The sequence below is a fragment of the Erythrolamprus reginae genome, chromosome 3 (assembly GCF_031021105.1).
Source record: "Erythrolamprus reginae isolate rEryReg1 chromosome 3, rEryReg1.hap1, whole genome shotgun sequence".
Lineage (NCBI taxonomy): Eukaryota > Metazoa > Chordata > Lepidosauria > Squamata > Dipsadidae > Erythrolamprus > Erythrolamprus reginae.
This window is the reverse complement of record NC_091952.1, coordinates 120,257,846-120,285,558: the sequence shown is the minus strand read 5'-3', so window position 1 is coordinate 120,285,558 and position 27,713 is coordinate 120,257,846. Positions and strand designations below refer to the sequence as shown.

The following is a 27,713-nucleotide window of genomic DNA, read 5'->3' as shown; positions in this document are numbered from 1 at the left end:
GTCGATGTAATCAGAAAATCCTTTGTAAATTACTTACTGAACCATACTCCTCCTATTTGCTATGTTTAAAACTTATACAGAATAATCATTTAACTTTTGAACCTCAATGAGGTTTAAGCAACATGGAGATAAAATGAAACAAACCATAATGTATGAAATTAGTTATTGTGTCTTTAAAGACAACAGCTAGCAGAAGGCAGCTGGATTGATGCACATCCACATAATATACATTTTACAAGTTTGAAAATTTCTCTTACTTCCTCTGTTTTACCATGAAGCAAAAACAAATATGAATAGCAATCAATTTAAATCAGATTTAAAAAGTAGCCTTGAAACAAAATCAGGGCTATTTATTTTACAGTAGGTTCTTGATCTTCTGTTGACTGGATCCTGTGTTAGAAAATTGAAAATCAGCAGGCATGCACACACCGAAATTTGGATTCCACGATGTTTGTAATTTAGGCTTGATATGATAAAATAATTTTTCACTTTAACTGCGATCAGCCGCTAAAATTCTGAAAGCTGAGTCACTCTGGCAATTAACTGTACAGTTGTAAAAACTTTTCACTGACACCAATTAAAAAGGAAAAAAAATACTAGGTTTCAATTTCAATATGTTTCAATTTTATTATCCAGAGGCACTTATATAGAAAAATCATCGCACATATGCCTTTCCTTCTAATTGTCTTTACAAGCTATAAAATAACAAATTACTGCAATTATTTCCCATTGAAACAAGAGTCTCTTGCAATCAACTAACAGTACAAAATACTACCAGGTTAAATGTGGTATAAAGAATGGTGATGCTTCATTCTGGCTGACGTTTACATTATACCAACATTTCCAGTTTAATAAATCGTTAAGAGTATCGATCAAAACATATGACCATAACAAGACCATTGTGGCTGACTTGTAAGATCATTTTGCATAACCTTTGAACCATTACAGACAAAAAGCATAAACCTTAACAACTCTTCTCCCCTTGAGAACTGCTCTGGCTACTTTTACCTTCATACTAGTTTTCTCATGGGGCAGGTTGATTTTTGATGCACTGAATAAATGTTTGAAGCTTGAGCTTAATGAAGTTGATCCAAAATCATCATTTCCCATTAGGGTGTCATGTAGCACTGAAGTAAATCAACCAGTATCACTGATTAATAGTTACAGAAGTTAATCAGCTCCATCTGAGAGATAACATTTTTTAAAATATGTGTCCCGTGGGTAAAATTCATAAGTAGAAATGTTTTTATGCTCATAGAATGTGGAGTTCTTCCCAACAGCTTATATGCCCCAGAATCGTCTAAATTCAGACAAGGGTTGTGGTGGCTGAAGGGAGCTTGAAATGTAAACAATCAGCTCTACTTCCCAAGCAATGCTATGCCCCACTCTATGAAAAATGTTGCTATTAAGCAATTCTGGATTTTCTACAAAAGATGCTATATGTTTAAGGGTACTTTCCAGTTAGTAACAAAAACATACATGCCATTTTTGACTATTGCCACTTGTAGCCCAGATTTCCTGTAAAAGGATATGTATGTATTTTAATAGCAGGTTTTTTTTAAATAGGGATTTTTTGAGAAAGCTAGTCTCAGTAGAATAGCCGCACAAAAAAAAGAAAAAGAAAGTTTTAAAAAGATCATAAAAGAAGTTTTAACCAGAAGCGTGGCAACCAAATTCCAACGCGAGCTTTATTTATTCCTGATGTCAGATTTCCATTCAATCTGAAACAACCATTCCAAGCAATTGATTTATGCTAAATTGGTATCATAGTTTCGCTGCCTTGGAATGCTTGTTCCAGATAATGACACGTCCTGGTGCATTGTCTGTAAATTCATATCAACTAATACAACCAATATCAGCTTTTAGGGAGAGAAAAAAAAATTGAAGTTAATTATAAAAAGGCAATTCTTTGTTAAATATGAAATGGCAACAAACTGAAACTAATTATTTAATATTTAAACTAGTTACTTAACATTTATTTTTGCATTTCTCAGATAATTTATCCTAACCCAACTCGCCACCCATTTTACCCACAGCACACATGGAAAATGCATTTAGAAACTGACTTTTTGGAAAAAAATACCAAATCTGATGAGCTATTTGGAAGTTTGATAAATTTCAGATTTCCCATGAAAGAGGGATAATTAATGATTGACTAATCATAAAGAACAAATGCTGATTTTAAGCAAAGGGGGGATGCGAGAACACCAACCACATTTATTTTGCATGTAGTGCTTGCCATCAGGTTAAGTGCATTATAAGGATATTATAAGGACAAAATCATGTCATACAGCACAGATTTTAAAGATTTGTTAGAAGATTGGTAATTAATTACATAGCTAGACTAACCAACTCACGTCTTCCAGTCCCATCTATGTCAATAAATCTGGATAATAACTTATAATCATTATATGTAAGTTTTATCACATACTTGTTTTAAAAGTGCTTATTTATAGTTAAGCAGTTATGTTATGTTTTACAAAAGTAATTGACAAGAAGCCAAACAATTCTTCAAGTAATAACTATAAAATAGTTCTAAAAGATTCTGAACTGTTTCTTGGTGACTCTGAACTGCTGTTTCTCTGGCATTACTTAGTTTACATTCCTTTTTTTAAAAAAACCAAATATTATAGACCAACGTGTAGGTACAAAAATGCCCTGTAATCAAATGCCTTGTTTGAAAAATTCAAATCCTTGTGGCAGATATGCATGGCATTTCATTTTGAACTTGCACACTACATTCTACAAATTACAAAGAGATCAGACCCTTCATAAGTGAGAATGTCCATGATCTTTGTTCCATGACAAGGATTTGGGAATTATTTTTATTTCTTTCTTCTTTATTTTTTCCCCATTCTCATTCCTCTTATTTGTTGTTCTGAAATTGGAATATAGAGGCCAAATGGAATATTGTTCTTTTATTTGCACCGAGCAAGAAAAAATGTAAAGACAGGATTGAAGAGTAGTGTCCAGCAATGCCCAGAGGATGTTGAATGGAATTTATCTTTTTGCAAAAAATTCTAAGGGTCTTTTCTCCCATCAATACAGCATATTGCTGGAAGGACTGTCTCCATAACCACGGCTAACACAAAAGCAAATTGTCATGTACTATGTTACAGTAATATAACAAATCCTATCCTGAAAAGAGTACATAAAATGAACTGATGTACTGTATTAGGATATTGACATAGAAATTCGTATCTGTTATAGTGGGTACAGAAGAGGTAGTGAATCTAATTTTAATAAGGGCCTTCCCCAGAGGAAGTATGGTCAAACAGAAGTCAAATTAGTTGACTTCAGACTGTTTACATCCCAGGATGAATCAACATTTCAGTGATTTAAGCCCAATTTAATTTAGGCAATTTAAAACAACAACAACAACACATGAATAAGAACAATCTTAGAGCATATTAATAATTAAACCAACATGAACACAAATTAGTAATATTCTACATAATAATAATAAAGGTACTGACAGTTTGTTATTGTATTCCTAGTAATCAATTTAAGAGTAAGTCAAGTAGCTTTGTTACACCACAATGTATGTTTTCCAAGTCCAGTATTGTTAACAGTCATAGCTGTTGAGGGCCGGGGATGGGGGTTATGAACCAAACTCAACTGTTTCATCAGTAATTTTCTTGAACTCATAATTGCCTCTTCCATCCATGTGAAGATAAAACTGGGGAGACAAGAAAACAGTCAGCAAAATTTGGATATTAAAAAGTGAAAAGTATGCATCTGTTTAGATAAGGATCATTTAGAGGAATTCCTATTCAGACATTGCCCTTGGGAAAAAGAGCTCTATAAAATGTGGACATTTGATCACCATCTGCAGGGCATGATAATTCAACCAGTGGCCTAAGACTTTTCCTTCAAAAATGAATTCAATGCTTTTTATTATTGAAACTCACAAATTGCTAAATGATAATCCTGTATTCTTCAAATAGTCATTAAAGACAAAGGGTATTAAATAAATGACTTATATTTAAAAAAAAACTTAGTTACAATAAACTAATGACAGAAGTCACCTCTCTTAATTAACTGTTAACAACGTTTTAATTATATTTATGAGCAATCACAATGTGCAGTATTAATAAAGAAAAAGCAACCATCTCCTTTAATTATCCTTGAGTTAAATGGACATGATTCAGAGAGTATAAAATTGGTTTTATTGTAATGGTTTAGAATGGTTTTATTCTTCCATTATTCTATACTAATATATAGATATGCTTTTGAAAGGAAGTTTCAGTGACAATATGGTTATGATTCTGAACTTTGAAATTTAGAATTAAAATATAACAGAATCTGAGCAAACCTCTGGCTCTTAATGCTCAAAAATAAGAGAAAAATATTTAGCTAATTTTTCCATTGATTTCCTTACAATGTCAATTTCTAAGGCTGCCCACTCGCCAATGAAACCAGGCAGCTCACACAGAGTTAAAAAGAATACATAGTATTTTAAAAATCATAAAAAAGAGTCACACTGAGGGGGAAAAGGGACCGAGGAATAAACCCACAGGAACTAAACAGAGTTTAAAATTAGGATTCATGCTATGTCCCAGCATGATACAGTCAGTACTTTAAGGTTCTCCTAAGGAGTGTAAAATCAGGATCAAACAGACCTCAAAAGGAAACAGTTTCAAAAGGCAGGTGTAGAGACAAGGAAAACTATATGTCTACTGGACCCCATAAGATGATGATATTGTTTTAAAAGATGAGATCTGAAGCATGCTAACTTTATTGGCTCTTATAAGACAGGCAAAAACAGTGAATGTTCAGGCCAATGTAAATTATTACCAAAATACATATTATAATAAAATATGTAAAATTAAGTGATATATAGTATGTAAATTTCATTTACAAAATAATTCAGTTTCCGAACAGACTTCCCCCAAGATAGCTGCTCAATGATAGGGATAATTTTTCGCTCCTGCTGATTTTGCTGCCAAACCATCCGATTTTACTGGTTCTTTGGTAGTTCTGCTCCCTGGATTTAACTTCTCTTTAAACTCAATTCCCAATTTGTTGATAACATGAAGGTTGACTCTGTATCTTGGGTATATACACATCTCAATGTACAACCACAACTGAGCCAAAAATATTGCTTCTTCATTGCTTATTTGACCCCTATGACAATCATTAAGTGTTGTACCACATGATTATTGACAAATGTATATTTTATTTTATGTAGGCTGAGAGCACATGCACCAAGACAAATTCCTTGTGTGTCCAATCACACTTGGCCAATAAAAATTCTATTCTATTCTATTCTATTCTATTAGTGAAGTGAATTTTGCTCCATTTCGTGACCTAAATGAATCATTGTAGTTGTTAAGTTAGTAATCTAGAAGTGGCTTGTAAGTGGAAGATTTGTGACCTGGGAACTTCCTGTACTTATTAAAAATCTTATAATGCCTTCAAGCTAATTCTTTATGCTTTGAGACCAGAATTTTTAAAGAGTAAGTCTTCTGTTTGATTCTGCCCCTTAATTCAGATAGTAAGAGCTCCTATGTACATTATTGTTTTCAACCTATATGGAAATAACATACCAAGCTGGTCTTATTCCCTTAAATAATGTAGAATGGATTTTATGCATTGGGGTAAAAAAGCAATAAAATAAAATAAGCCTTACATCATGGTGCTTCCAAAGTGATTTTCTGTGAGAAACAGTGAAGAGAGTGATGCCAACCTGAAATGCCAAAAAACAGTTTAAGGGTTATAATAAGCTAGATATCTATCTGAATCAGAGTCACATGAAACAATAAAAAAAGCCAACCCATATATGATCTAGAGAAAAAAATAATCAAATTTTCCAAAGTATTCCATTTTCTAAAAGCAGCTATTGGAAGAGGGAACATTTAGAACAGGATTATAGTGCTGGAATGACACTTTTGGCTCAGTTTAATATTGTGCTGCATAATTTCCTTTTGTTACTAATAGTTGCATTGTGATACTTGTACATTTTCCCTGCAATACATAACAGCAGCTTTTGAGTTGGGTGATTTGAAACAGGGCATCTACATGGGAAACATAAGAATTCATTCCCTTCTCCTAACCCTGTTCTCCCATTCTTCCCTTGGATTAAAAATCAGGCTATAACTCCTATGTAACCTTTACCAAAAGTAAATCCTAGAGAGATAAAAAGATACATAAACGCTCTCAATTCCTGGCAATAGATGGGGAAGAAATGGAGGTAGTGACAGATTTTATTTTCCTGTGCTCCAAGATTGCTGCAGAAACTAAAAGATGCTTGCCCCTGGGGAGGAAAGCTATGACAAGTCTAGACAGCATACTAAAAAGCAGATACATTACTCTGCCAACGAAAGTGCATATACGTAGTCAAGACTATGGTTTTCCCAGTTGCAATGTATGGCTGTGAAATTTGGACCACAAGAAAGGCTGAGCTCCAAAGAATTGAGGCCTTTGAACTATGGTGCTGGAGAAGACCTCTGCGAGTCGGATCAAACCGGTCAGTCCTAGAGATCAAACCTGACTGCTCTTTAGATGGCCAGATCCTGAAAATGAAACTCAAATACTTTGGCCACCAAATGAGAAGGAAGGACTCACTGGAGAAGAGCCTAAGATCTAGGGCAAAAGAATGAGGTGGCTGGATGGAGTCACTGAAACAGTTGGCATATGCTTAAATGGATGGTAGAGGGCAAGAAGGCCTGGAGGAATGTTGTCCATGGGGTTGCAATGGGTCAGACACGACTTTGCAACTAACAACAACTGCCCTTTTTTTTCCTTTTTGCAAAACCTTTTTTGCAAATGTTTTTTTAAATTTTTTTTACACACTGCACATAAACATCAATACATATGGCAGGGGTCCCCAAACTTTTTACACAGGGGGCCAGTTTACTGTCCCTCAGACTGTTGGAGGGCCGGACTATTAAAAAACCCCTATGAACAAATCCCTATGCACACTGCACATATCTTATTTAAAGTAAAAAACAAAATGGGAACAAATACAATATTTAAAATAAGAAGTAATTAAGTAATAAAGTAATTTATACATTTTTATGAACAAGTAAATTTAAACTTAAATCAAGAAACTCCCTCCATTTCTCCTTCCTTCCTTCCCTCCCTCCCTCCTTCCTCTCTACTTCTCTCTTCCCTCTCTTTTCTCTCTCATTTGTTTCATTTTCCTCTCCCTCGTTTTCTCTCCATAATTTTCTCATTTTTCTCTTTCTCTCTCTCTCTCTCTTTCCATCTATCCCCCTTTCTCTCTTCCTCTCTATCTCTCCCTCTTTCTCTCTCTCTTCTCTTTCTTTCTGTCTCTTTCACTCACTCTTTCTCTCTCCCTCTTTGTATCTTCCTTTCTCTCTCCCTCTTTCACCCTCTTTCTCTTGCTTTCTCTCCCTCTATTTCTATCTCTCCCTTTCCCTCTCTCCCTCCCTCTCCCTCTTTCTTTCTCTCTCACTCTATTTCTATCTCTCCCTCTTTCTCTCTCCCTCTCTATCTCTCCCTCTTTCTTTCTCTATTTCTATCTCTCCCTCTCTCCCTCTCTCTCCCCCTCTTTGTATCTCTCCCTCTTCCTTTCTCTCTCTCTCTTTCACCCTCCCTCTCCCTCTTTCTCTCTCACTCTATTTCTATCTCTCCCTCTTTCTTTCTCACTATTTCTATCTCTCCCTCTTTCTCTTTCTCTCTCACTTTCTATCTTTCTTTCTCTCTCCCCTCCTTTTTTTCTCTCTCTCTCATACACCACGCTGGCAACAGAGAGAGAAAGAGAGAGCGAAGGGCGGCTTGCCAGTCCACGGCCCCCTGGATGAGCAGCGCTGCATGGCCCCAGCACTGGACTTCGCCGTCGCCTCCACCCCCGCCTCCACCCCCGTCCGGCTCTCCAGCTAACCCCCTGAATTCACCTGAACAGAGGCGGCAGCGGTTTCAAAGGACCAACATACAGTCCTTCTTGGTGCTGCATTGCTGCAGCCTCCAAATTCCGCTGCTGTCCTTGGGCATTGTTACTTCTAAGCTGCACTGAGAGAGAGAGAGAGCGAGAGCGGAGAGTACCGGACTTCACTGTCGCCTCCGCCCCTTTGGATTCTTTGCTGGAGAGCCGGACCGGGGCAGAGGCGACGGCAAAGTCCGGTGCTGGGGCCATGCGGGGCTGCTCTCCAGCTAAGAGGCAGCAGTCACGTCCACCCCTTCGCCCTCTACGGTGCCCAGCGCCCAGCCCCACGCTGCCTCCGCCTCCTCCTCCGCCTCCGGGTAGCGCGCCCGACCTCTTCCTGCAGGAACGGGTGGTGGGGTGGAAGTGGTTGGACTTATCTACATGCGTGCCTGCTGATTGGGAAGAGGGGGAAAAAAATCTGCGCCTCCAAAGAGGGGAGGGGGGGGAAAGAAAGAAAAAAAGAGCTCCAACTTGGCGGAAGGCAGGACAGGAGAACCGAGTGTGCTGCGGCAAGTTTGCTTGGCTTTCTGGGGCTTTTTTTTTCTCCCCCTCCACCACCCCCGTCTGAATGTCGTTTGCCGCTTAGGAGTGACCCTCTCTCGGGCTTGTTTTGGATGCGGCGCAGATGAGGGGAAAAGCCCGGCTGCCCGGAAAAGCACATTTGAAAAGTCTCTGTGGAGAGCCAAAATCCCAACGAAGCTTCTTTTTTCTTCAGTAGTCCGTAAGGAGGCGAAGAAGAGGTTGAACTGGTTTTGCTAATTCGCGCTTACGGCTTTTCCCCTCATCCGTGTCACATCCACAACAGGGTCACTCCTAAGCGGCAAACAACATTCGGAAAGGGGTGGTGGAGCGGGAGAAAAAAAAGCCCCAGAAAGGAGTAGCCGCCTATTCGCCAAGCAAACTTGCTGCAGCACGCTCGGTTCTCCCCTCCTGCCTTCCGCCAAGTTGGAGCTCTTTTTTTTCTTTCTCCCCCCGCCCTACTCTCTTTGGAGGCGCAGATTTTTTTTCTTTCCCCTCTTCCAAATCAGCAGGCGCGCGTGTAGATAAGTCCAACCACTTCCACTCCACCACCCGTTCCTGCACGAAGAGGTTGGGCGCACTACCAGGAGGAGGAGGTGGCAGTGGCCTGGGGCCAGGCGCTGTGGTGGGCAAAGGGGTGGACTCTTTGCTGGAGAGCCGGACGGGGGCAGAGGCGACGGCGAAGTCCGGTGCTGGGGCCATGCGGGGCCGCTCATCCAGGGGGGCGTGGACCGGCAAGCCGCCCTCCGCTCTCTCTTTCTCTCTCAGCACAGCTGAGGTAACAGTGCCCGGCGGAGCTTGGAGGCTGCAGCAACGCAGCGCTGAGAAGGACCAGCTGTTGGTCCCTTGAAGCCGCCGCCGCCTCCGTTCGGGCAAATTCAGGGGGGTTCCTGAATCTCCCCTCCATTCACCGCGGAGGATGAGGTGAGGAGGAGACGGTGCAGAGGCAAGGGGCGGGGAGAAAAGCGGGCCTGCAAGGGGCCAATTGCAGGCCCGCTTTCCTCCCCACCCCTTGCCTCTGCACCGCCTCCTTGCTCAGCAGCAGCCCGCGGTGAATGGACAGGAGATTCGGGAGCTTATTATATCTATTGATAAAATCTCGTGTGCTCCCTGCGGGCCGGATAAATCGCCTCGGCGGGCCGCATCCGGCCCGCGGGCCGTAGTTTATCATACATTATATATTATTATCCAATAAGCAATAAACAAACATAATAATCTTACATCTAGTTTAGTTTATTTAGATTTGTATGCCGCCCCTCTCCGAAGACTCGGGGCGGCTATCAGTTGCCTGTCTGTTTTCCCATACCACATCATGTTACTCTCCTCTCTCTTCCTCCCTTTTCTCTACCTTCTTTCTCTTTCGCTCCCTCCTTCCTACTTCTCTCTTCCCCTTCCTCCAGCTTTCTCATTCTCCACCTGAACTTCTCCTCTCCTCTCTTCCCCTTCTCTCCTCTTCCTTCCTTCTAACCTCCTTCTTTTCTCCTACCTACACTCTTCCTTTTCTCTCCTCTACATCCTCTCACTCCCTCTTATTCCTTATTTATTTATTTATTTATTTGATTTGATTTGATTTCTATGCCGTCCTTCTCACAGCAACTCAGGGCGGCATAGAAATAGACTCCTTCCCTGAGTATATTCATTTTTAATCTACTTTGTGGTTAACAGACAAGTGACTCATCTCTCTCTCATCTTCTCTTAAGCTATGGCACAACTATTAATCTTATGTCTTTTCTACTGTATGTCAATACCTCTATACATACTTCATTCATTCTAGGTACATTTTTTATACTATTATAATGCTGCCTCCTTAACTACATAATTTTGTCACCTGGATCTAACATCTTTAACTTTCCACTTTCTTCCCATTATCTTCTATCCATATTTATCTTTCTTCCAATCATAAAAATTTCCCTAAATAATATAATTGTCAGCGAACCAAATAGCATCTGAGAAATAAATCACTTCCTCGCCTGTAGTTCTCGCAGGGTACGATTTATTAACAGCCATGTCTGGATTCGACTTGAATCATTCCAACTCTGAGTTCCTTAGATCAGTGTTTCCCAACCTTGGCAACTTGAAGATATTTGGACTTCAACTCCCAGAATTCCCCAGCCAGCGAATGCTGGCTGGGGAATTCTGGGAGTTGAAGTCCAAATATCTTCAAGTTGCCAAGGTTGGGAAACACTGCCTTAGATTACATCCAGGTCAAAATCCCATATCACATCCCCACATCCACAAGTGCAATCACGAGGACCAATCCTATGCAGGATTCCTGATTCCTTCCTGTGTTCGTTACTATGGCATCTGCAGAAAGGAATGTGTGGTGGCATATCTCTCTCTCTCTCTCTCTCACTTCACCCCGTTCCTCTATCACTACCAAACTGTGCCAGGCCAACCTTTGGCTTCTCATAATGACTTTGGGCCTGACAATAATATTCTGAACCCTTCTTTTATTTAATTATCATTGTTAGTCTATTCATCTCCGCACAGTTCAATTTCGTTGTTACTCTTCATATGATTTCTCTCTCTGATTTTTTATTTTATTTTATTATTTTATTTTATTTTATTTATTTTATTATTTATTTTATTTTATTTTATTTTATTTTATTATTTATCTATCTATCTATCTATCTATCTATCTATCTATCTATCTATCTATTTTATTAGATTTGTATGCCGCCCCTCTCCGTAGACTCATCTTCTTTAACACATTTTCAAGTTATTATGTTAGGGTCTGTAGACCTAAAGTTACAATGGTAATATAGTCATACTCCTTTCTTTTCTTTTTAATATACAGCAGCTTTAAAGTTAGATCCTTAAGCTAGCGATGCAAGATTAACCACAGAAAGACATACTTTCCGACAGTGGCTGTAGATGTATCCCTCCACATCAACACTAACGGCACTCGTACATTCATCCAGAATGGCAAACTGGGGTTTATGATAGAACAATCTTGCCATCTGCAATGAAAAAAGAAACAATAAAGGATTGCCATAAAATCCATACATACGAAGAACAATATTTTTTTTTTATTACAATATTTTGCATTTAATCATAAAAGATAAGCCTCATTTTATGATGGGAAAGATGTTCAAAATACAACAGTACTACACAAATGTCCATTAGTTCCACCACACTCATATTCTCCATAGAGTCACATTATTTGTACACAGTCCTTTAGTTACAATGGTCACCATCTGGTGGTCCATGGACCACTGGAGGTCTGCAAGAAATTTTTGGTGGTCCGCAGAAAATTTTGCATTTTTTTTATATTGCCCTGAATCAGAGGATGGATTCAGTGCAATAAAACTCAAACTACAGGACTTGGGGTGGATATATGAAATGAATGCTTGTGTTGCTACAGAGTCTCCAACTTTGGAGTCTTTTTGTGTGGGTCAGAAGGGGACAGAAATTATGACCTGGGGTCTGCTTCGGCCTCCTGGTGCAGGAGGGAAGTGCTGCTGGTGGTGAAGAGCCAGAGGACCTTGTTCCAGTGGGACTGTATCATGGCCTGGAACTGGCTGACCATCTCAACCTGCTGAGCCTCCAGGTGTTGGTACCTGGCCTCGCACTCCTGCAGATCTTCCTTCTGCTTGGAAAGCCTATGCTTGTCCTCAGTGAGGTGCTACTGCTGAGCTTGCTTCTTGGTCAGATCCAATTTGAACTGAGCCACCCATTTTGCCAACACTTGTGGTGGCTGCTAAGCTCCAACAACTGCTTCCTGCTGGGGTCCTAAGGAGTCCAGGCAGGCAGGGTGAGAAGTGGCTGGGAGGGGAGGGGCAAGTAGAGGCCGGTGAAGTGCCCCTCGATGTGAGTGATGTCAAGTTAGTCATGCCCACCAGTCACATGACCACCTAGCCACACCCACCAAGACAGATCATATTAGTGGCCCGCCGGATTTAAAATTATGAATTTCATGGTCCAAAAGGTTGGGGACCTTTAGTAAACATGAAAATAAAAACAAAAAACTTTTTATATGTGGCACGTGGTTCTCATTTTTCCCTTGAAACAGATGCAAAAATTTCATTCTATTGCCATCATACAGAATTATCTCAAAATATTTTACCAAATTTCTAACCCTCTTAAAAGTAGCAATTAATGGGAGACTTGTGTATGACTGAGAACTGCTGCCAGTCTGACTTAATTCTAGATTAGAAGAAGAAATATTCTGAACTGGAATTGAGCAGATTCCAAACTGCAAATAGTGACCTACTTTCTTTTTTTTAATAAAAAGCTTATTGTCAAAAGCAGACACTGTAACAAATTTTGTTCCTATGTAATACCATATTAAATTATTAACCAACAGGTACAGGTGGTCCTCGACTTACAACAGTTCGCTTAGTGTGTTCAATTTTACAATGATACTGAAAAAAAGGGACTTATGACTGTTTTTCACAGTTATGACCATTGCAGCATCCCCATAGTCATGTGATCAAAATTCAGATGCTTGACAATTTATGACCATTGCAGTGTCTCAGGGTCATGTGATCCCCTTTTACAACCTTCCGACAAGAAAAGTCAATGAGGAAGCAGATTTATTTAAGAAGTGTGTTACTAACTTAATGACTGCAGTGATTCACTTAATAAATGTAGGAAGAAAGGTCTTGAAATAGGGAGAAACTCACGTAACAAATGTCTCGCTTGGCAACAGCAATAGCATAGAATAGAATAGAATAGAATTTTATTGGCCAAGTGTGACAAGGAATTTGTCTTTGGTGCATATGCTCTCAGTGTACATAAAATAAAAGTTCATCAAGAATCATAAGGTACAACACTTAATGATTATCATAGGGTACAAATAAGCAATCAAATCATATTAGGAACCAATCAATATAAATTGTAAGTATACAAGCAACAAAGTTACAGCCATATAGTCCTTCATGTTCCAAGATCTTAGTGAGAGGACATGGGTGATGGGAACAATGAGAAGATTAATAGTAGTGCAGACTTAGGAAATAGTTTGATAGTGTTGCAAGTTGGTAGCAATTGTTTTTTCTGCTGTTCTGATTATCCTCTGAAGTCTGTGTCTGCCTTATTGGGTTGCAGAACCAAACCAGACATTTATAGACTCAATAATTCCTCTGTAGAACTAAATCAGTAGCTCCTTGGGCAGTTGGAGCTTCCTGGGTTGGTGCAAAAAGAACATGCTTTGTTGTGCTTTTGGGCTCAGTTGTGGTAGTACCTCTAGAACTACCTACGATAGGTCCAGGACGAAGACTGGGGCATCATTTCACTTCAATTACTTCTGGCTTGCAATCTCCAGTGAAGTGGATAGGATGCTAATATCTCCTCAAACATTTGGTATAGTTTTAATCTTTGCCCTTCCTAGCTCCTTTGGGCAGCTAAAGAAGAGGGAATTTCTATATCTTGACCTAGGAGATTATCAATGCCTCACCCAAGGATTAGATGCTAATGGCAGCCTTGAGAGAGGCTGAGATACACCTCCTCAAATAGTTCTTTCTGGATTCAAAAGTATTGGATGACTATTGCCCAATCTTCAACCTCCCCTTTTTGGGGACGTTTATTGAAACCACTGTTCAATAACAATGGCATCAACCATGGAGCATCCTATAAGAAATGAATTATTGAAGGACTCTACACTTAGAAGTGGAGACAGCCCTGGTTACACTAGTAGTTGATGTTTGTTGGAACCTAGGGATTTGGCGGTCTATAAATGCCATTAATAATAGCGGTATTAGACCACCGTTTTACTACTGAATTTATGTCAACATGTCAATCAAAACAAATGCTGGAAAATGCACACAGAGTCAAGGGCCACCGTGAAGACAACCTACCGCCATTCTCTGTTTCTCTCCTCCACTGAGAACATCCATCCAGTCTTGAACGCTATCCCAGCCTCCTTCACGTTCCAAGATCTGACCCAGCTGGACATTATTTAAATATTCCTTTAACACCTGCAACCAAAACAGTAAACAAATAGTGCTTAACAGCCTGCAGATACGTTTGCTATTATCTCCCTGTTAAATGTATTTAATCCACACCCTCCATATCACTCATTTTTGTCAGATAATTGTACCAAGCAACAATATTAACTGAGCTAGATTATGTACTTTAAGGGGCAGTTGCCCTGAAGGAGGTCCTGATTTGCTGACCTTCCCTTCTGTTAAAATAGACAAGTGCTTTCTTTCATCAGAACTATGTATGATTCAAGACAAAAATTCACAACGGCATTGCTATAGAGCCTAGTAATTAACTTAGAGAAGTATCAGCACAGATTTCAGGTTCAATTAATATTATTTTGGGTCAATCACTCTCTCTCAGCCCAACATACCTCACAGGGTTATTGTTGAGGGGAAAGTAGGAGGAAGAAAGTTTGTTGAATATGTTAGGTGCCTTGAATTATTTGTAAAGATAACAAAGGGGAGGGTCAAATAAACAAATTGTAGAAATAATAATGCATTTCACCTGGTCAGAAATGCCTTTTCTTTTTTGATCTTCTAAAGTGTCTGGATAAATTACTTGGTCTCTCAATGTCCCAAGTGTCATATATGGTCTCTGAAATTAAAATGATAAGGGATTAGAAAATTGGGACATTTGTCAGAGAGAAGAAATGTCAACAGTCCCAAAAGTCTGATTTACCTGGGGAACATAAAACAACTTCCCCCTCTCGGGTTTAGTTAAACAGCCGCCAAACAAAGGCCACAACTGCAATAAGAAAACACAATTTATTAGAACAGAAATGTAACATCATTTTTGTTTTGTCCTTAAAATCAAGTTTACTTTAGCCTCTACTTACTTCACCAAGAACACGGAAGAGAGAACTTTTTCCACATCCATTTGGCCCACAAATAAGAACATTTGCACCAGATTGCACCTGGAATATAAATCAAGACAGAATATATTTAAAGTTTCTCAAACACCAAAAGCTACAATATATGGATTACCTTCATAATGCATGAGATTCGCTTCATTAACTTGGGAACATATATTTGATTTGGCAAATATTTTCTAGATATTCCTTTTAAACACGAGCACTCAAAAGTATCCAAATCTTGGAGTGTTTATACAATTTGATAGAAGGAAGTTAAAAACCTATATGAAAATTTTCAGTTCACTTACTATATATTTCAGAGTATAAGCAGCACTCCCCCCCCCCCCAAGTGGATGAAAATTTGGGTGCTTCTTATATTCTGAATGTAGCTTTTTGGAAGCTTTTTTTATCAGCCCTACAGGTCTTCTCGACTCTTACTGGCTTGCAGGCTTTTTTCATTGCTAATAGCTCAGAAGAATGTTTTTTCCAGCCCTAACAAGATGCTAATGATCTTCCTGGCTCTTCCTGGCTTTTAGGCTATTTCATTGTAACTCTCTCCAAATAAGTTTTTATCCAGCTCTAAGTCTTTGCAGGCTTTTTTCATTGCTACTTGCTCTGAATAAGATTTTTTTAAGCCCTAACCAGGGGATAAAATAATGTGCTGAAGCTGACAAGACTAAAGATGCTAGCCAAATGAATACCTTGTAGGCAGGTATTTTTTCCCCAATTTTCCTCCCCAAAAACTAAGGTGCCTCTTATATCTGGTGCATCCTATTCTCTGAAAAATATGGTACTGAAAAATATGGTATTCCTCTGGCTATTTAATAGTGGAATGCCACAGAGATTGGTCCTCTCTCCACCACTCACCCCTGCCCCGCTCTTTAACATTTATATAAGCCATTGAGAGAAGTCCTGAAATGACTTGCAGTGACACAAAGTTTTATGTTGCCACCCAAATGAATAAACTGGGCTCCGTCAACTGTGAAGGTCCTTTTTCTTGTCTGGTAGCTATAAGTATCTGGACAGGACAAAACAGGCTGTACTAAAACCCTTGTAAGGCAATCATGGAGCTACACAAAAATGTTATGGAATGGATCTTTTGGTGCATATTATAACTACTTAATGGAGGGAAAAAATTCCAGACTGGTTAATGTATTGTTTCAAATTCCTAGCTCCATGGAGAATAGAAATCTGTTCGTTAAATTTCTCCTGGTTTCCCTGTATGCAGCATGACAACAATGATACAGGGGCAAATAATCAATACAAACTCAAAGTAAATTGCTTCAAACTCGATTGTAGAAAATACAACTTCGGCAACAGAGTGGTCAATGCCTGGAATGGTCTCCCCAAACCCTCACAGATTTATTCTCAAACTGTCTACTGTGGCCCTCACCCCATTCTTAAGAGGTCCATAAAGGGGTGTGCATAAGCGCACCAGTGTGCCTACTGTCCCTGTCTTACTGTCCCTGTTTATCTGTATTTATGTCCTTTGTTCTTGTTTATGTTCATACCTATACTTGTTGTGTTGTACATGTTTGACAAACAATAAATAATTTTTGAAAAAATATTAAGAGGTTCCTGCAATTATGTAGCGTTATGTATACAGAAAATGAGAAACTACTTACAGCCTACCTGGGTTAGCTCCCCTCTTAAATTTTCTTTTATAAATATCTTTCCTTTTTCTGCTTCTGGGCATTTCTCCCCAAATTTATAAAACATTTTTATTGTCTATGGAAGGGCCCTATACTGAGAAGGAGACATTGCTTAAAATTGGGTAGATGTCCCTGACCAAAATACCTCCACTAATTTTGGGTAGTTTTTCACTTTCAAGGCAATCTTGCTCACTAACGGAGATCACTTTGTTCTGAAATAATCTTCCAAAGACAATACTTTGGGATGGGAAGAGAAACAAAACAGATCTTTATTCTTATTCAGCGCATTATTTCAAAATAAAATTGTGAATGTTGCAAGGTACCTCAAAGTTGAGATCTTTAATCAGCACATCGCCATTTGGTGTGGCCAATGGAACGTGATCGAATCTTTAAGAAAAATAGACACTCCACCATTAATTCTTAAAGATATTACCACTACACAAAGGGACAATTAATAAACTAATCAGTAAACTGTCTACTAAATTTACTAGTGAATTATTGTTAAACAAGAAGGTAACATTTTCAAGGTGCTTGTAACATAGCTGTGCCAGAAAATAAGCAAATAACAAAATGTCGGCTTTAAAAATTTCAAAACAGGAAAATATATGAAAATTTACAAAGTGGAAAATATAAATATGGTTATGTTCCACAAGCATTAACCTCCGTCCCTCTTTTTTAATATTTGTAGGTGCTACAAATATTTCTAGGCGCCTATAAATTTGATTAAATAAAATGAATAAATTTGATTAAATAAAATGAATAAATTTGATTAAATAAAATGAATAAATTTGATTAAATAAAATGAATAAATTTGATTAAATAAAATGAATAAATTTGATTAAATAAAATGAATAAATTTGATTAAATAAAATGAATAAATTTGATTAAATAAAATGAATAAATTTGATTAAATAAAATGAATAAATTTGATTAAAAATGAATAAATTTGATTAAATAAAATGAATAAATTTGATTACATAAAATGAATAAATTTGATTAAATAAAATGAATAAATTTGATTAAATAAAATGAATAAATTTGATTAAATAAAATGAATAAATTGGATTAAATAAAATAAATAAATTGGATTAAATAAAATAAATAAATTGGATTAAATAAAACAAATAAATTGGATTAAATAAAATAAATAAATTGGATTAAATATTTCTTTTCAAAAATGATACGGGTATCCCTCAAGTTGCAACCATTTGTTCAGGGACTGTTTGAAGTTACAGGTGAATGATACACCCTGTTCCTGAAGCTACGGCTGTTGCGGCACTCCTGAAGTCAAGGAATCAAAATTCAGGCACTTTGGCAGCCCATCTGCACTTACAGTCATAAGGGTGCTTCAATTTCTACCACCCGTCTTTCCCATCCATGCCAGAATTTAGGAAGGGTTCCTTCTAAGCCTCTAATTATGCAGATGTGGATAATGCTGTCATTGTTCCCTAGGCAGCCTCTGTTTGCCCTGTCTTCTAAGCTCTTTCCCATATACCCCATTATACCTTGTCAGTAGTGGGAACAAGAAGACAGTAAAATTTAGCTGGGGCAATGGAATGCAGGATGGCGGGGCTTCAAAGGGCAGAGCAACAAGGGGAGCTGGTGTTGGGGCAGTTGCAAGTTCTTGAAATGGTTGGGATTTTCCATTGTGATGGTTGTAGCTTCCTGGGGCAAATGCAGCTTTGTGCTAGGGCTCAGGACTCCTTGCAGATCCAGAGCTGTGGCAAGCCACGCAGTTCCTGAGTTGCAATCTGGCAAGCAGCCCCTAGGCCAGTGATGGCGAACCTTTTTTTCCTTGGGTGCCGAAAGAGCGTGCGTGTGCGCTATCAGCATGCGCAAGTTCCCACACCGATAATTCAATGCCTGGGGAGCGCAAAAACAACTTCCCCCACTCCCCGGAAGCCCTCTGGAGGCCGGAAATGGCCTATTTGCCAACTTCTGGTGGGTCAAGTAGGCTCATGTTTCACCCTCCACAGGCTCCAAAGGCTTCCTTGGAGCTGTGGGAGGATAAAAATGTCCTCCCCCATCCCTCTGGAGGCTCTCTGGAAGCCAAAAACGCCATCCCAAAGCCTCTGTGCGAGCCAAAAATCAGCTGGCCAGCAAACATATGTATGTTGGAGCTGAGCTAGGGCAATGGCTCGCGTGCCAGCAGATATGGCTCCACGTACCACCTGTGGCACCCGTGCCATAGGTTAGCCATCATAGCCCTAGGCTGTACAATTCCTGGGCTGCTTGCCATCAAAACATCTGCATTAGGATGCTGGGTGTTCAGCTAATGATGAGTGGGATTCGATTCACATTTGCAATTGGAATTGCCAGGATTGCTAACATTAAGCAATGAAGTCACATGATATCAAGCTTTATAATTGCATTGTTTATTGCTGGAAATTTTAGTTCCAATTACCATCATACCTCAAGGATTACTTGTACATAAAAAAGAACTAAAGGTGGAAATTATTATTTTTATTATTATTTATTAGATTTGTATGCCGCCCCTCTCGGAAGACTCGGAACGGTGAAATGTGATGATACTTGTTAGGACACTGTCCATAACTATTGGGTTGGCAATATATTGGCTGCAGGTGTTGCAGATTGCAGCCAAGAGGGAGTTAGAGTTCATAGCTTATTTCTCTGAGTCACCCTCTCTGTTTCTCTTTATTTAAGCTACTCACTGTTGATGGCTACTCACTGTTAGGTTAGCTCTGCAATCTCTCTATATTTAGTTATGTATTACAGCAAAAATGTGTTTAAGCTGGATATCTTTGTTTGCTGATTGTGACAAAGGGAACTGGTAAGAGAGACCATGTGCTTAATAATATTTGGATTGTTATTCTGACTTATTATGTGTACGACTTTAGACTGTTTATCTGAATATACAGTGGGAGTATGTATGTTTTAGCAGGGTTTTCAATTAATGTTTTCATGCTACTTTTATAAATGTTTTTTTTTACTTGTTGGAAACTGCCCAGAGTCCTTCGGGAGTTGGGCGGCATATAAATATGACCAATAATAAATAAATAAATAAATAAATAAATAAATAAATAAATAAATAAATAAATAAATAAATAAATAAATAAATAAATAAATAAATAAATAAATAAGCAAGTAAATAAGTAAATAAATAAATATGTTATTTCTCAAAGTAAACTTTAATTCAAGTTAGTGTATCTATATGTGACTGAGTAGTTATTCACAACTAATCTCAATCTAAACGTTTTTGTGTGTGCACAACCTTGGTAAACAAGGATTACTCTGCTCATACATTAACAATACTGAACAATTCCTTTTGAAAGTTTGGCTATGTATGAACAGTAACAGTTCAATAACTTTTTGACTGTTGTTTAATAACGCCTGCTCTATGTGTTTACTTTACTGCAACTCTCTCCCACAAAGCTTCTTGTAGATTAAAGAGATGGTAATAGTTGTTGACAGTTGGAGTAAAACATTGATCAATGTAAAACTGCTTGCTGTCCTAAATCAATCAAGTCAGATTGCTAGATAAACTCTGCCAAGTGAACAAGTAGTGGCTTGTGATTCTCATTCATTAAACATTTCAAACATAATGCTGCTTGCTTAACTTAATTTAACTTAACTTTAACTTAATTCATTGAATCCCATGCAAATGACACAAGCTACAAGTTCTGCGTAAACATGTCCATAAAGAGGCCTACTAGTTTAGGCTGATTTTTTCCATTAAGGCCACAACTGGGGGTGGGGAAGGGAGAAAAATGGCATAGCCAGGAAGCAATTGTATAACATGGTATCACAATTGCTTCTTGTACAGTTTACTCTTCTGGGTAAGAGACATATGCACAAGGGGACACAATCTGAAGCTAGTTGGGGGAAAGATCAAAAGCAACATGAGAAAATATTATTTTACTGAAAGAGTAGTAGATCCTTGGAACAAACTTCCAGCAGATGTGGTTGGTAAATCCACAGTAACTGAATTTAAACATGTCTGGGATAAACATATATACATTGTAAGATAAAATACAGGAAATAGTATAAGGGCAGACTAGATGGACCATGAGGTCTTCTTCTGCCGTCAGTCTTCTATGTTTCTATCTACCACAAATACTAAAAATTTAAAATAAAATTTAGATATAGCATGGATAGGTATGTAAAAATGAAAAAGATTGATGGGACATCCTAATAAGAAATGAGAGATTTTACCTACTTGATAATGTTGTCCGTTATGACAATCCGTCCTGTACCGGGGATCAATGGGGTACTTTGCTTTAGATCTAATTCTTAAATTAAAAAAACACACAAACAAGTAATCAATAGTAAGGTTATTATATGTTTTTATATTAATTCCTTAATCAACCACCAGGGCATCATAGTTACCTTTGTCTTGTGCTAGCATGGTTCGTTGATATTTCCCACTGTTTAGCTCCTTCAGAACTTGCATTAATTCTGTGATTCGAGCTGTGAAGCTAAAGGTTATTAAATCTATTAAACTGACAGACTTCAAGAATTTTTCTTCCAAACAGAACGTTCATCAAAAATAAACTAAATCGACAATTTAAAACAGAAAACAAAATAATACATATCACAAGTGCGTATTATAATTATTTAGAAAGTACCTTTTTTTTTTTGTAAATGATGGTCCAAGCTTTGTTAAAATACTTTATGCTTTATATTTCAAAATGATGAAATTAATCTCAGTTATCTCATAATTAGAAATTGATACAAATTTGGGGCTTAGTCTCAGTTATAATTAGAAATTAATACAAATTTGGGGCTTAGTCTCAGTTATAATTAGAAATTAATACAAATTTGGGGCTTAGTCTCAGTTATAATTAGAAATTGATACAAATTTGGGGCTTAATCTCAGTTATAATTAGAAATTGATACAAATTCGGGGCTTAATCTCAGTTATAATTAGAAATTGATACAAATTCGGGGCTTAATCTCAGTTATAATTAGAAATTGATACAAATTTGGGGCTTAATCTCAGTTATAATTAGAAATTGATACAAATTCGGGGCTTAATCTCAGTTATAATTAGAAATTGATACAAATTCGGGGCTTAATCTCAGTTATAATTAGAAATTAATACACATTGGGGGCTAATAAGGAGGCTAAGGTAAATTTAGTTTATGAATGAAAACGGGATGACACTTCTTGGTCAATCTTACTGTTGGGAAATGGCTGGCCAGGCTGGAAGTAGGAGTCAAGTGAGGGTCTAGTTTAAAGTTCCTGCACAGCCAAGCTTGACCTCCCTTCAAGATCCATAAAGCCTTATCTGTTCCTGAGGAAGGTGGACAGTCTGGGCAAATTCTTATAACACAGGTAGAAGTCAATCAAATGGTTTACTTCAACTATTTATAGATGGCTGTAGTTGCTTGTACTTCACACTTACCCAGCCAATCGAGTCATTTCACGACCAGCTAGGACTATTCTGCCAAGAGCTTGAGACATTCTCAGTAGCATTCTTCCACTTTGGTAATAATCCTTAAAACAATGAAATATAGGTTTCTCTCTCAAAAATGAACAAACAATATGTGTGTCATTTATTATAACTACTGCAGCAAATGTATTACTCACCTCCAAAAGTTCAGCATGGCTGCTATTCTGATGTCGAGAATGAGACAAGTTTAGAAATGGGCGGCTAACAACCAAATAGCCAACTACGGTTGCAAGATCTGTGATATTTGAAGGGGAAAAAAAGTATTTCTAATTCCATGTCATTATTTTAAATGTGGATTGATCCAACATTTAGAGAGCAATTTCATGAAACACTATTTTATTCTTTTCAGTTTAATACAGGTAGTCCTTTGTCTAGCAACCACAATTAGGAGTCAATGAGTCCTGGTTGCTAAGTAGGGAAATTGTGTGACCAGAACTGGGGTTTCAGGCTTGAAATTGACAAGTGAAATTGACACGGCTGATCAATTTCAAACCTTGGTTTTTATTGGCCTCCAAACAATTCCCCAGATTTTTTGAATGCTCACTATAGCCCTGGTATAACAAAAGGAATTAATATTTGTATTTACAGTGTTCCCTCAATTTTCGCGGGGGATGCGTTCCGAGACCGCCCACAAAAGTTGAATTTTTGCGAAGTAGAGATGCGGAAGTAAATACACTATTTTTGCCTATGAACAGTACCACAAGCCTTCCCTTAACACTTTAAACCCCTAAATTGTAATTTCCCATTCCCTTAGCAACCATTTAGATTATTACTCACCATGTTTATTTATTAAAGTTTATTTAAAAAAATATTTATTAAAGGCAGACGAAAGTTTGGCGATTACATATGATGTCATCGGGTGGGAGAAACCGTGGTATAGGGGAAAAAACCATGAAGTATTTTTTAATTAATATTTTTGAAAAACCGTGGTATAGACATTTCGCAAAGTTCAAACCTGCGAAAATCGAGGGAACACTGTATATTCATTGGAGAGTAAAACAGTATAGGAGTCCTTGCTTAATGACCATAATTGGGTCCAGAATTTTTGGTCATAAGCCATTGTGGTAATTAAGTATATGCCCATGTAACCTGATTCAATTTTACAACCATTTTACAATGACCGTAAAATAAGCCACAACAGTCACTAACCAAATCACATGATCATTAAGCGAATCGAGAGTTTAAGCAAATCCAGCATATACAATGGATAGGGTTTTTTGCCATGTTCTGCTGGAAAACTGCAAAAAATGCCACAAATTGAGGCCAAATGACCCTTAGGACACTGCAACTGGTCTTAAAATGCAAAAGAGTTGCCAAGTGTCTGAAATGTAATTGTGTGGCTGTGAGGGTGCAGGTGGGGCAGTTGCAACTTAGAAGATGGGTTGCAATTTTTAGCCTATGGTAAAGCCATCAATTACTAGGGTAAGGGCTACTGTAAACTGGCACAGAGTGGGTAATACACATTAAAAGCAACATTCAGGCACAAGCAGACGTGAGCATGCCTTGCAAATAATCCATTGTATTTACCTTTGTGTGACTGCTTATTATCTTGTAATGCCTTTCTCTTGGAGAAGGACAGGTAAGAGTACAGGAGAAAAGTACAGGGAGTGATGAAGAAAGAATGAGAAGAGAGTAAGCAGGCACACAATGTTGAATAGACTGGGGCTGTTTGTGCAGCACACCGTGGTCCCCCCCCCCAGCATCAGTGTATTGTTTTCGATGTGTATTACTCCTCTCCTATCTATTCTGCAAGGGGGAGGGGGAATGAAAAACAACAGGTCAGACTCAGGACAGTGAGTACTAGCTGTAATGGAGATTGTGTTAATTCACAGTTTAAACAATGATACAGAGTCAACAAAATGTGAATAAAATGCCTTTTCCCTTTCTTTCTGGCCAAGATTGAGGCTGCTATTTAAAAATCAGAAAGCAGATACTGATAATATAAAATTTTACAGGCAGAATGCCTGTTTTATGGAAAGTACCATTAAACCTATTTATTTATTTTATTGATTGATTGATTTTGTCCAATACACAATGAGGGTTTTAGTGGGTATATACATAGTAAAATACATGATGAAGATTATAGAGGATATACTCATAGTAAAATATATCTAAGAAAGAATAGAAGAGAGGATATAGGAATAGAAGAAAGGTATAGGAGATATAGGAGAGCAATAGGACAGGGGACGGAAGGCACTCTAGTGCACTTGTACTCGCCCCTTACTGACCTCTTAGGAATCTGGATAGGTCAACCGTGGATAATCTAGGAGTAAAGTGTTGGGGGTTAGGGGATGACACTATGGAGTCCGGTAATGAGTTCCACGCTTCGACAACTCGGTTACTGAAGTCATATTTTTTACAGTCAAGTTTGGAGCGTTTCTCCTGTCATAGAACCTAATGGTACTTTCCACAAAACAGGCATTTATGATAGATAGATAGATAGATAGATAGATAGATAGATAGATAGATAGATAGATATAGACAGACAGACAGACAGACAGACAGACAGACAAATGGGAGGGAGGGAGGGAAGGAAGGAAGGAAGGAAGGAAGGAAGGAAGGAAGGAAGGAAAGAAAGAAGGAAAGCCTGAACACTTACATTTAGCAACAATGGTGTCTACAAAGCCCATTGTAAACCGGAACAAAATGAAATTGTGCAGGTGCTCCACCTAGTGCAATAAAAAAAATTGGAAAATTATGTCAATACATTTTATACTTGGTACTTAAAAGATGTCTACATGATTCAGGAGGGAACTACTTATCCAAGAACAATCACTGTGTATTGTGGAGTGTGCCCCAAAATAAAAATTAGAAAAATCATTTTTAAAAATCTCATATCTTATGTAATAATAGTAATCTTAGTACATATGGTTTATTTTGTGTATATGCCTCTCATTGGGTATCATGCAGGCCATAAATAGCACATTGGCTCTACATTAAAGTAGTCTCTAGATTAAAGATCTTAGCTTGCACAGAACAGCATGAGCTTGCTTAAGTAAAATAGGACTTTAGTTGATTTGGTGCAAAATCCTATATGAAAAAGTTTTAGAAGATATATTACTTTTCCATTTAGATGAACAGAAAGTGTATGTAAGGAAAAAGAATGAGAACATTGTTTGGAAAAAGGTGAAATGATGTATGCTATGAAGTATCACAAAAATATGTGGAGTTATGAGAAGTCTGTGAAAAGATACCAAAAAAGGTTTTTGCCTTTTTAATCATACATCAAATCTATTACGCTTTAACAATAACATTTGTTTTGCCTCTCAGATAGAGCTTTAACCTACTTACAACTAAAAAAGTGAAATTCTATTGATAATGCAATATGGAAAACCAAAAAAGTGAAGTAACATTGAGGGGAAAAAAGGCCTTGGTGCCTGTAATTGGTACTTGTAAAAGTCAAATACATTAAATAGATCCACATCCAGGATCAACAAAGCTCACTGATTCTGAAGGCACTGGGTCTAAAGGAAGTTTTAAGTCAGATTTAAGAAAAAATAAAAGATATAAAGCTTGAGAAGGGAAGAAGGTGATAAGCAAGTTTGGCAAGATTTTTGGAGAATGGATATACTGTAATCAAATTGAAGGAGACAAAATCCTTACTACAACTAAAGCATTTAGAGAGTTAATTTATAGAAAAGGCTAATATGCTACAATCATGTCCCCTCTTTTTTAACTATATCATAGTCCTTAGGCATGGCTTTAAGGGAAAAAATAGTTTCATCTATTGCTTTTCACTTTTTATTAAGGGGTCATCTCATACAGATATCCCTCTAGCACAGACACCTTTCATAGTCCTTAACATCACTGTTCCAAATGTTATGGATTATTTACATTAGAATAGAATAGAATAACAGAGTTGGAAAGGACCTTGGAGGTCTTCAAGTGCAACCCCCTGCTTAAGCATGAAACCCTACACCACTTCAGACAAATGGTTATCCAAAAAGTTCTTAAAAACTTCCAGTGTTGGAGCATTCATAACTTCTGGAGGCAAGCTGTTCCACTTATTAATTTTTTTAACTGTCAGGAAAGTTCTCCTTAGTTCTAAGTTGCTTTTCTCCTTCCACCCATTCCTTTTTGTTCTACCCCCAGGTGCTTTGGAGAATAGTTTTATTCCCTCTTCTTTGTGGCAAGCCCTGATATATAGGAACACTGCTATCATGTCTCCCCTAGTCTTCCTTTTCATTAAACTAGACATACCCACTTCCTGCAACCGTTCTTCATATGTTTTAGTCTCCAGTTCCCTAATCAACTTTGTTGCTCTTCTCTGCATGCTTTCTAGAGTCTCAACCAAAACTGATTACCGAATGTTTGTTTTATGCTAACTTACCAGTTTGCGAAAAGCTTTGTGAATTGTCTGTTTTTCCCTTTCATTCCCATTGTAAAATGCAATTTCCTCACTGTAGGGGAAAAAAAGTCTAATCAGCACATATTGGCAAGCATGATTAAGCTACACAGCAGGAGAATGAGGTGGGGTTGTCTACAGGTGATAAAAGGGCAATGACACATGCCACTTCAGACAACCGGTTGGAAGTCACAATTTTAAATGCTCCCTCAATCTCTTTCCCTGCTTACTACACATGTTTTAATCCTGCCCTGCACCTTGGCTGTTTCAACATTTCATGGTTTTTGATCTCCCACATGTCTGGACCAGACTTTGAAACTAGTCTTGCAACTAGTGAAAGCTTGCTGCAACAACAAAATTAGCAAAATGTTCTTGTTTAAATGATCAAGCAAAATAAATCAGTGTGTGCATTTTTAAATTTTTACTTACAGCCATACTCTTGATTCTCTAATAGAATTACCAATAACTACTCCTGATTTTCACTGCTTTAGCAGTAAAATTCACATTAAGTAATAAAGCAGTAAAGTTCACAACACATCACTACTAACTTCATTTAAAAAAAATAAAATGGGTATTTTAAGGGGTTTTTTTAGTATAAAAACCAACAATCTTAGATGTGCTTCCTACAACAAATTAAATTACACTAAAACAAATTACAATAAATCAAAGAATCATATATATCTTATTCATTCAGTTTTCAGATGAAAATCGTTTGTTTTCATTCTTCGCCAACCAATATAGTGTTTAACATGAAACATTTAAAAAGTGTTTTTTTAAATAAATAACAACATAAAGACTTGACTTAGCCTATAATATTTGGCCTAATGAACATTAATTTGTCTTGAAACTATCTTCATACCTGTTTGTAATGAGCCGTGAATTGACGTATCTATATTCGCCTTCGTATTTTTGTTCTGTAATCGTCATCTTACCAATAGGTCTTCTTAAGCGTGTAAGGAAAAAGCCTGAAAAAACCAAGTAGGCCATCATGGAAGCAGGGCCCTGAAAATATCAAAGAATAAAATAAGACACAACTTCCAAAATAAATCCATCAGCAATATTTTCTTTTTCAAAACGGATGCATCTAGCAATCCATCTGTGCAGAGGACGTTTACAAAGAA

General features: G+C 37.7%; 1 protein-coding gene across 1 annotated transcript in view; it reads right to left on the bottom strand.

The window, feature by feature from the left end:
- Positions 1 to 601: 601 nt before the first annotated feature.
- Positions 602 to 27,713, bottom strand: part of ABCD3 (ATP binding cassette subfamily D member 3) — a 61,579-nt gene continuing 34,467 nt past the window's right edge. The window contains exons 9-23 of the mRNA XM_070746515.1: positions 27,452 to 27,594; positions 26,578 to 26,647; positions 24,847 to 24,916; positions 22,385 to 22,482; positions 22,200 to 22,291; positions 21,182 to 21,270; positions 21,012 to 21,084; positions 17,158 to 17,221; positions 15,168 to 15,245; positions 15,011 to 15,076; positions 14,837 to 14,926; positions 14,206 to 14,325; positions 11,266 to 11,370; positions 5,633 to 5,689; positions 602 to 3,679 (exon numbers count right to left, since the gene is read on the bottom strand). Of these exons, the coding sequence (XP_070602616.1) occupies positions 3,602 to 3,679; positions 5,633 to 5,689; positions 11,266 to 11,370; positions 14,206 to 14,325; positions 14,837 to 14,926; positions 15,011 to 15,076; positions 15,168 to 15,245; positions 17,158 to 17,221; positions 21,012 to 21,084; positions 21,182 to 21,270; positions 22,200 to 22,291; positions 22,385 to 22,482; positions 24,847 to 24,916; positions 26,578 to 26,647; positions 27,452 to 27,594 (1,293 nt within the window). The 3' untranslated portion in view covers positions 602 to 3,601. The remainder of the gene's footprint in view (positions 3,680 to 5,632; positions 5,690 to 11,265; positions 11,371 to 14,205; positions 14,326 to 14,836; positions 14,927 to 15,010; positions 15,077 to 15,167; positions 15,246 to 17,157; positions 17,222 to 21,011; positions 21,085 to 21,181; positions 21,271 to 22,199; positions 22,292 to 22,384; positions 22,483 to 24,846; positions 24,917 to 26,577; positions 26,648 to 27,451; positions 27,595 to 27,713) is intronic.